The sequence below is a fragment of the Sorex fumeus genome, unplaced genomic scaffold, assembly GCF_029834395.1.
Source record: "Sorex fumeus unplaced genomic scaffold, SorFum_2.1 ptg000044l, whole genome shotgun sequence".
NCBI lineage: Eukaryota > Metazoa > Chordata > Mammalia > Eulipotyphla > Soricidae > Sorex > Sorex fumeus.
This window is the reverse complement of record NW_026606101.1, coordinates 20846788-20856023: the sequence shown is the minus strand read 5'-3', so window position 1 is coordinate 20856023 and position 9236 is coordinate 20846788. Positions and strand designations below refer to the sequence as shown.

The 9236-nt window shown below is 57.1% G+C and overlaps 1 protein-coding gene across 1 annotated transcript; it reads left to right on the top strand.

Annotated features, from left to right (window-relative positions):
- The first annotated feature begins 5616 nt into the window (after positions 1-5616).
- On the top strand, positions 5617-9236 carry GFRA4 (GDNF family receptor alpha 4). Its single transcript, XM_056122083.1, has 6 exons — positions 5617-5662; positions 7120-7465; positions 7996-8105; positions 8181-8315; positions 8906-8982; positions 9127-9236. Exons 1-6 carry the CDS (start codon positions 5617-5619, stop codon positions 9208-9210), a joined length of 798 nt encoding a protein of 265 aa, XP_055978058.1. The 3' UTR covers positions 9211-9236.

Genomic DNA, 9236 nt, shown 5'->3' with positions numbered 1-9236 from the left:
CCCCTGGAGGCCTCAGGCACTGCTAGCTGTGGCCCTGGAGACCTTTGAGGATTGCGGGCACAGCCCTTGTGGTCCCCATACTGCAGGCCAGAGCAGTGAGCTATTGGCCCAGTTGACTGAGTACCACTGGGAGTGGGCCCGGTACCAATGAGAACTACTTGGGAACCCCTGTGCCCCCTAAAAAAGAAAACCAAACAAATTTAGTGGCTTAAAACAACGACTGTGGACTGGAGAACTCGCATGGGGTTCAGGAACCTGCCCCAGTTCCATCCCCTGTACTGTATCTGGTCCTCCGGGGGTGGCCTGGATAAACCCCCCCCCTCACAACTCACTGCAGAACCCAAGTTGCACTGTATCCCCGGGTCCTCAAACTGAACCACTGGAGGGGCCCTGGGACCCCCTGAGCACTGCTTGGGAGACCCCTTCAGGAAAACAAAATCAAAACCAACAAAATCAATTGCTTATGTGACCTGGTAATTCAGTTCGAATGCAGGGATGATCTGTGGGTCTTGGCTGGGCTCCCGTGCAGATCTGCAGCTGCTGCAGTCAGTGAGGTGGCTCTGGCTAGGGTGGCGGGGAAAAACAGGTGATGTGTCTCATTTCCAGCTATCTAGCCAGGACTGTTCCGGGGCTGGGGAGGGTTCCAAGACAGCAGGAGGCCAAGGAAAGCACTCGAAGGGCTGGAGCTTGGCTTGCCTGCAGGAGGACCCAAGTTTGATTCTCAGGGCCACATGATTCTGTCCCTCCTTCAGCTACCCAGGTGATGCCCCCCCACCCCCACACAGCCAGGCCTGAGCACCAAGATGGCTGAACATCACTGGGAGTGATCCCTGGGCCCCAATATCGCTGGGGAGCTGTCAAAACAACAATCAGAGATGGATCTGGATGAAGAGGAAGTGAGACGTTTACTCTGAGTGTAAAGGAGTAATGAGGTTCAGAATAAGAGAAGGAACACATGGAGGGTGCGGGATCCCGGAGGAAAAGAAAAAAGAAAAAACAGGTTCCAAAAAGAGCCGAGAGCACCGGCAAGTTCCAGATGGAGTAGGCGCCGCATCCCGCCTCCCCCAGATGGAACCCTGGTGACCAGAAGCCTCTACAAACACAGCTCGAGTATGCGGGAACGAGGACTTTTTCTCAAATCTGCCAGACTACACCTCCCAGGTAACCTCTGATCCCGGAAGTCACGCCCACAGCCCGCCCCCCAGCGCCATCTTTGAAACGTTCAGAATAAGAGAAGGAACACATGGAGGGTGCGGGACATCTCTCTATATACAAAGTGATCAATGAGAAGTAAACCACCCAATCTTTCTCCCTGAAAATCAGAGTTAAGTTTGGAGCATGGCCACAGCCCCAGAAACACAAGGACTTAATGCAGAAACCAGCAGCTTAGAGCAGAAAAGTGAACGGACGATGAGTTAACCCAGGCCATCATTTCTGCCCAGAGGGGAAAAGGGTGTTGCCCCATTCGCCCTCTCTTCTCTGGAAAGAAGGATGGCGGCCGCATGGGAGCCTTGTGGACAGCAGGTATGAGCCGGGGGTGTGGGGGCGACTAAAACCTCATGGGAAGGTGGGTGTTCCGGTCCGTCCTTCACGCCCTACCGAGGTCACCAGTTGCCCCCCACGAGCGGCTCTCCAGCACGGCCACAGCCCCAGAAGCACAAGGGCTTAATGCAGAACCCAGCAGCTTGGAGCAGAAAAGTGAAAGGACTATGCGTTAATCCAGGCAATCATCTCTGCCCAGAGGGGAAAGGGTGTTGCTCCCTTCCGCCCTCCTCCCTCTGGAAAGAAAGATGGCGGCCACATGGGGGCCTTGTGGACAGCAGGTATGAGCCGGGGGTGTGGGGGCGACTAAAACCTCATGGGAAGGGGGGCGTTCTGGTCCGTCCTTCACGCCCTACCGAGGTCACCAGTTGCCCCCCACGAGCGGCTCTCCAGCACGGCCACAGCCCCAGAAGCACAAGGGCTTAATGCAGAACCCAGCAGCTTGGAGCAGAAAAGTGAACGGACTATGCATTGATCCAGGCCATCAAGTCTGCCGGAGGGGAAAGGGTGTTGCCCCATTCGCCCTCTCCTCTCTGGAAAGAAAGATGGCGGCCACATGGGAGCCTTGTGGACAGCAGGTATGAGCCGGGAGTGTGGGGGCGACTAAAACCTCATGGGAAGGGGGGCGTTCCGGTCCGTCCCTCACGCCCTACCGAGGTCACCAGTTGCCCCCCACGAGCGGCTCTCCAGCACGGCCACAGCCCCAGAAGCACAAGGGCTTAATGCAGAACCCAGCAGCTTGGAGCAGAAAAGTGAACGGACTATGCATTGATCCAGGCCATCAAGTCTGCCGGAGGGGAAAGGGTGTTGCCCCATTCGCCCTCTCCTCTCTGGAAAGAAAGATGGCGGCCACATGGGAGCCTTGTGGACAGCAGGTATGAGCCGGGAGTGTGGGGGCGACTAAAACCTCATGGGAAGGGGGGCGTTTCGGTCCGCCCTTCACGCCCTACCGAGGCCACCAGTTGCCCCCCACGAGCGGCTCTCCAGCACGGCCACAGCCCCAGAAGCACAACGACCTAATGCAGAACCCAGCAGCTTGGAGCAGAAAAGTGAAAGGACTATGCGTTAATCCAGGCAATCATTTCTGCCCAGAGGGGAAAGGGTGTTGCTCCCTTCCGCCCTCCTCCCTCTGGAAAGAAAGATGGCGGCCACATGGGAGCCTTGTGGACAGCAGGTATGAGCCGGGGGTGTGGGGGCGACTAAAACCTCATGGGAAGGGGGGGCGTTCTGGTCCGTCCTTCACGCCCTACCGAGGTCACCAGTTGCCCCCCACGAGCGGCTCTCCAGCACGGCCACGGCCCCAGAAGCACAAGGACTTAATGCAGAACCCAGCAGCTTGGAGCAGAAAAATGAACGGACTATGCATTGATCCAGGCCATCAAGTCTGCCGGAGGGGAAAGGGTGTTGCCCCATTCGCCCTCTCCTCTCTGGAAAGAAAGATGGCGGCCACATGGGAGCCTTGTGGACAGCAGGTATGAGCTGGGAGTGTGGGGGCGACTAAAACCTCATGGGAAGGGGGGCGTTTCGGTCCGCCCTTCACGCCCTACCGAGGCCACTGGTTGCCCCCCGCGAGCGGCTCTCCAGCACGGCCAGGACTCCAGAACACAGAAACCAATTTCTTAACTATCTGACTTTCAGTAGAAATACTTCCAGGGTCAATAGGTAAAAGAGCAGAAATCCAAAACCAACATTTAATTCTTGAACCCAGCCGTAGAAAGCAAATCACTTCACAATGCTTTTTCAGCATGTCTGATTTGGGGGGGGGGGGGTAAACTCTAAATAATAGTGGTGAATCTTTTATTGAAACAATGAATCTAATCAAAGCAGATAGAGTGTTAACTAGAATTCATCTGCTTCACAGGGACGGGGAGGGGTGGGGGGTGGGGTTTTATTGGGGTTCTTCATGGTAAAAAATAAGTATTGGTAAAGGGAAATGTGTTTGATATTTGCATGACTGAGACATAAACCTGAAAGCTTTGTAACCTTTCCCACAGTGATTCAATAAATAAATTTAAAAAAAAAAAAAAAAGGAGTAATGAGGGGAAAAAATACTTATTTTTATTTTTTAGTGAAGTAAAAGTTTTATTTGGAGAAATTTATTTAAGGAAATATGAGAGGGGAGGGAGGGAGAGGGAGAGAGAGCGAGTGAGCATGGGCTTCTCCAGAAGGGAAAACCCGAGATACTACACACCTCAGGTCTCAGGTTGAGATGTGGGCTAATCTTCAAGGTGGAGAATGCTAGAGATAATATTTTAAGACAATATTTTATATTAAATATCAAAGATAAAAATGGGGTTCAGGTGCCTGCCCCGGTTCCATCCCCGGTACTGCATATGGGAATAATCCCTGAGCATCACGGGTATGGCCCCCAAAGCCCAAAGTAAACTAAATCTCTCAACAAACTTGTTAGAGAAGGGATGAAGCTCAGTAAAACAAGACCGACAATTAACACCGTGATCAAAAGGCCATGAGGAACAAAACATCCCCTCAAATTGGGGGAGAATGGTTTGGGCTGCACCCGGTGGTGCTCAGGGGCTATTCCTGGCTCTGAGCTCACAACTAACCTCATGATCAAAAGGTGAGAGCTCATCTCAGGTCAGGAGCCAGACAGGATGCCTGTGTCCACCTCTTCTACAAAACAGACAGCAGAGCAATTGGGGCGGGGGGGAATGGAAGAGGAATCAGAGCAATAGTAGAGTGGGTAGGGCGCTTGCCTTGCACACAGCCAACCCAAGTTCAATCCCCAGCATCCCATAGGGTCCCCTGAGCCTGCCAGGAGTGATCCCTGAGAGCAGAGCCAGGAGTAGGTCCTGAGCACGACTGGGTGTGGCTCAAAAACAAACAAAAAACCCCTCAAAAAGAGCAGAAAAAGGAACACAAGAATAGAAGAAGAAAGATTGCCTTTGAAGCCACTGTCATCTTTTAAGGGGACTACACCCAGAAGTGCTTAAGGCTTACAAATACTTAGGAATAAATATAACCAGGAAGATGAAAGTCCCATGCACTGAAAACTACCAGACTTGGATGAAAGAAACAAAAGAACACAAAAGCCAATAGAAAAACACACCATTTTTTGCGAATTGGAAAAATTAATGTACCATTAAAATATTTGTGTTCTGAAATTTCCAGGCTTTCTCCATGTTGGGATGGGCTACCCGCCCCCCACTTCCCAGTACTCCTGGAAGCACTGGCAGTCACTCCCATGAACCAACTCCAGCACCACCTTACTACCAGTTTTGCTTCAGAGACCCATAAATAAATCTCGAAAGAGATTAGAAACTAGTTAATCTTGGACCTGTGCTTGGCTGAACAGACTAGGGTAAATCAGAGGGGGGCAGGGTCAGCCCCTGGCAGCTGCTTGCTCCCACAATCCAAAATCACAGAGAGAGAGAGAGAGAGAGAGAGAGAGAGAGAGAGAGAGAGAGAGAGAGAGAGAGAGAGAGAGAGAGAAGAGAGAGAGCGAGCCTGCACTCAGCCAGCTGCATGCAGGGGGCCTAGGCGTCACCTGACCCCTGTACTGCACAGTCCCTGAGTATTGCTGGGAGTAGCTACTGAGCATGACGGGGTGTGTTCCCGTCACCAGTGCAATTATAAAAGAAGGATGAGGCCACAGTGATAGCAGAGCAGGTTGGGCACTTGCCTTGTGTGCCTGACCCGGGTTCCATCCCTGGCATCCCTTATGGTCTCTTGAGCACTGCCAGGAGTAATTTCTGAGTGCAGGGTCAGGAGTAACCCCTGAGCACTGTTGAGTGTGACCACAAAACAAAACAAAAGAAAATAAATTATGATAGAAAAGAAATATGTTTGCTAACATGAATAGTTTTGCATAGGAGAGACAAAGTCTCCTGGGTTTGCTCCTAATGGGGGTGGGCTTCTGGGACCATGAGGCACATCTAGGCACATTCAGGCACTGGCTTCTGTGGCTCTGGACCTGTGCCAAAGGTGCAGCCTGGACTAGGGCCTCCATGGGGCGGGGAGCCGCTGCGGCCCCTCCCAGCTGGAGCACCTCGGTAGTGCCCGTCAAACTGGGTCTGCTCCTGCTGAAGAGTCCTCTGCGGGTTCCCCTCACCCGCCATGGCCCTTTGCTTGGTGTCTGCACTGCTGTTGCTGCTGCTGCTGGGTGAGTGCTCCCCTCCCTCATCCTTGCAACCTGCTTCTCTGTCTTCTATTCTCGGGAGATAACTTGGGGGGGAGGAACGAGAAGGTGATTCCAGGAGAAGCTGGGACTCAGAAAGAGGCACCGGTAAGAGGAGTGTATTTGCTGCCTCCTGTATCTCCCCTCCTCGTCCTCAGCAAGTCTCTCCCCTCCCAAGTCCTGCCTTGGCCCCCTTGCCCAGGTGCCGCTTGTCCTATACCCGCCCTCCTGCCCAGTTCTCCTTCCCTGCCCTCGGACCATACCCTCCACCATCAGTGTGGAATCTTCCTCACTGGCTACCTGCAGTGCCTCAGGGAGCACATACCTGCTTTTCCACCTGCTAAGTCCCTTGGCCCCCCAAGGCAACCCGGAGGGTGAAACCCCTCCTGAAAGGGGGGGGGGAGTGGGACTGACAAAGGTTTGAGGCGAGAGAAGAGGACCTCCCTGAGAATGGGGGAGACAGGTATACCCGATCTGGGAATGAGAGAGACAGGTAAGGAGCCGGCAGTGGTGGGACCAAGACAGTAGGCGATGCCAGGGCCGACTGGGCCGAGGCCGGGGGTGGTGGCTTTTGTTGGGAGTGAAGAAGCATGGAAGCTGCTGTGGCGTGGCTGGGTGTGCTGGTGGGGAGGGAGGTGAGTGGAGGGGAGGCGGCAGTTCTCTCCCACCTCCATGCACCTGGTCCAAGCTTAGTGCAGTCCCTCGGCACCTGAAGCCACAGGAAGCACCTCCACTTCCCCCCTCCCTCCAACCATGTCTGACCATGTCCCTGAAAGAGGTGGCCAGTGCCAGAGAGGATCCCTGCTCCCAGCGCTCAGATGGAGACCCTCCCGCAGCCCCATCATGCTCTTCCTATGAAAGGCCGGGAACCTTCCTTTAAACTAGGTGTCAGAAAGCCTGTCCCTTGGCTAGGTAAGTGCTCCTGGTGCTAAGCTCTGCGAGGCAGAGGTCACTTGGTTTGTGTGACAGAAGTCATAGAAAGGACTGCCAAGTCCAGGCCTCTGGAGCCCCTGATTTAGCTGGACATGGTTGTGACCCCCCTGGACAGGCCTTGCTCCGCCAACTGTTCCCTGGTGTCTGATGTGTGCCAGGCCTGCTTTCTGCCCTGTGGCCGCTGTCGCTCTCCGGCTTCTCTTGAACCCACACTCACTCTCAGGCCTCAGCACACCGTCCAGCCAACAGAGGCCTGGACTATACGGGATACCCGTGAATGAACCTGGGTCGGCTGCCTGCAAGGCAAACGCTCTACAGGCTGTACTATCGCTCGGGCCCCGGAGGCCTTCGTTTTGGGGCGAGACCAGACCCAGGTTCCGTGCGCTCCATCCAACCTGGACGTGTTGCCAAGGACTCTGGAGTCCACCTTCTCCCACGGTCTCACGGGTATGGGAGAACCGCGCAGGCCCGGCGCACCGAGACCTGCAGCCTGCTCGGTCCTCCTCCAGGGTGGCCGAGCTCGGCGGGACCGAACCGATGCGTGGACGCGGCCGAGGCGTGCACGGCGGACGCGCGCTGCCAGCGACTGCGCACCGAGTACGTGGCTCAGTGCCTGGGCCGCGCCGCGCCGGCAACCTGCGCTCGAGCCCGCTGCCGCCGCGCTCTGCGCCGCTTCTTCGCCCGCGGGCCGCCTGCGCTCACCCACGCGCTGCTCTTCTGCGCGTGCACCAGCCCCGCGTGCGCGGAGCGCCGGCGCCAGACCTTCGTCCCCGCCTGCGCCTTCTCGGGGCCCGGCCGCGCGCCGCCCTCCTGCCTGCAGCCGCTGGATGCTTGCGAGCACAGCCGGATCTGCAGGTGCGGCCTGGGGCGGGGCCTCACGCCCAGGGGCGGGGCCTCGCGGTCAGGGGCGGGATTTGACGGTCGCGGACGGGGCTGTTAGTGGCGGGGCCTGGCAGTCGGGGCGGGGCTTGACATCCGGGGCGGGGCCTGGTAGTCAGGGGCGGGGGTTGAAAGTCAGGGACGGGGTCTGACAATCGGCCGGGATTAACAACCAAGAGCAGGGCCTGACAATCAGGGGCGGGGTCTAGCAGGCAGGGGCGGGACTTGACGGTCACAGATGGGGCTGTTAGAGGCAGGGCCTGGTTTGGGGGTTAGCAGTCGGGGCGGGGCCTGACAATAAAAGGCGGGGGCTAACATGCAGGGGCGGGACTCGACAGTCCGGGACAGGACTGACAGGGCCTGGGCCTGACAGTTGGGTGGGGATTACGTGGGGTAGAAGCTTGATAGGAGGGATTGACAACGGGGGGCGGGCCCTGGCGCTCAGGGGGCGGGGCCTGGAAGTAGTGGGCGGGGAATCCTGTCGATGTACCGCCCCCCGCCTCTAGGCCCCGCCTCCTGGCCTTCCAGGCCTCGTGTGCTCCGGTTTCCAGCTACCCCGACGGCTGCATGCAGGACCAGGCCCCCAGCTGCAGGCGCGCCTTCGCAGGCCTCGTAGGTACTCTACCGGGCTCCCGGAGGGGACGGGGCTCTCCTGGGTGGACCGGTGACCCGACCTGGGGGTACCCCGCAGGCACTGCCGTCACCCCCAACTACGTGGACAACGCGAGCGCGCGCGTGGCGCCCTGGTGCCACTGCGGAGCCAGCGGGAACCGGCGCGAGGAGTGCGAAGCCTTCCGGGGGCTCTTTACAAGCAACCGCTGCTTGGGTGAGGGTGCGGTGGGCCCTCACTGTCCCCTTCCAAGCCGTCAGGCTGAGTGAACCTGTTTCAGAAGTGAGGACACCCAGCCACTGAGGCCCACCTCTCTCTCTGCGCCTGGCGGGACGTCAGACACCTGGTTATAGACCAAAGGATCCCAGCCGGGTTTGGGCTGACAGGAGTGCGTGGGGTGGGAGTTGAAACAAGAACCCACACTTCAGTCTCCCTCGCACAGGGGGTACGACACCCCCAGTGCCCAACGCTGGTTCCTGGGAGTTTGGGAGTGCTCACTTTAAAAGGTGACTCTCACTATTTGGGAGTTGGCGCCTTGTCTGTGCCCATCTGCTGGACAGAGGTGAGAATCATGGCCCTCCACTGAGGATGGAGGACTAGTTGGCAGGCTCCCTGGCTTCCTTCTAGTTGGCAGGATCTTTGCTCCTCACCATCAGTCTGGGCTCATTCCAAGCCCATCCCTGCAGATAAGGCTCGCTCTGCGTGGGGAGGGTTCACCAGGCTGCCGGAGTCTCTTAGGCCTGAAAGTTCTGGGCCTTGGGCCAGAATTTCCCACCTAAGTTCAACCTGGATCCCTCCCACCACAGATGGAGCCATACAGGCCTTTGACAGTGGGTGGCCCCGGCAGGTGGCAGGCTGGGACCCTGAGCACAGACTCCTGCAGGTAAGAGGAGGTGGTGGAGGGTAGGAGGAGGGACAGCTTCCCTCCCTTCCTGTCACATTCTGGTCTCCCTGGGGTCCTGGGTGGAGGCAGGGAAGAAGCAGAGTGAGCGTTTCCAGTCTGAGTTCATACTCTGCTTCCACCCAGGTGTCCTCTGTCCCTGGAGGGGCGCTGGAGGGGGGCTGCCTGCTCTCCCTGCTTCCCATCTTGACCCTCCAGCCCCTGCTCTGATGAGGACAGCGGATCTCAGACTGCAC

Excerpts from the sequence above, each read along its gene's own strand:
- GFRA4 (XM_056122083.1), top strand. The coding sequence starts at position 5,617 with ATGGCCCTTTGCTTGGTGTCTGCACTGCTGTTGCTGCTGCTGCTGG. Across the intron at positions 5,663-7,119 it reads GCTGTTGCTGCTGCTGCTGG|GGTGGCCGAGCTCGGCGGGA; the intron begins GTGAGTGCTCCC and ends GTCCTCCTCCAG. Across the intron at positions 8,106-8,180 it reads CGCCTTCGCAGGCCTCGTAG|GCACTGCCGTCACCCCCAAC; the intron begins GTACTCTACCGG and ends GGTACCCCGCAG.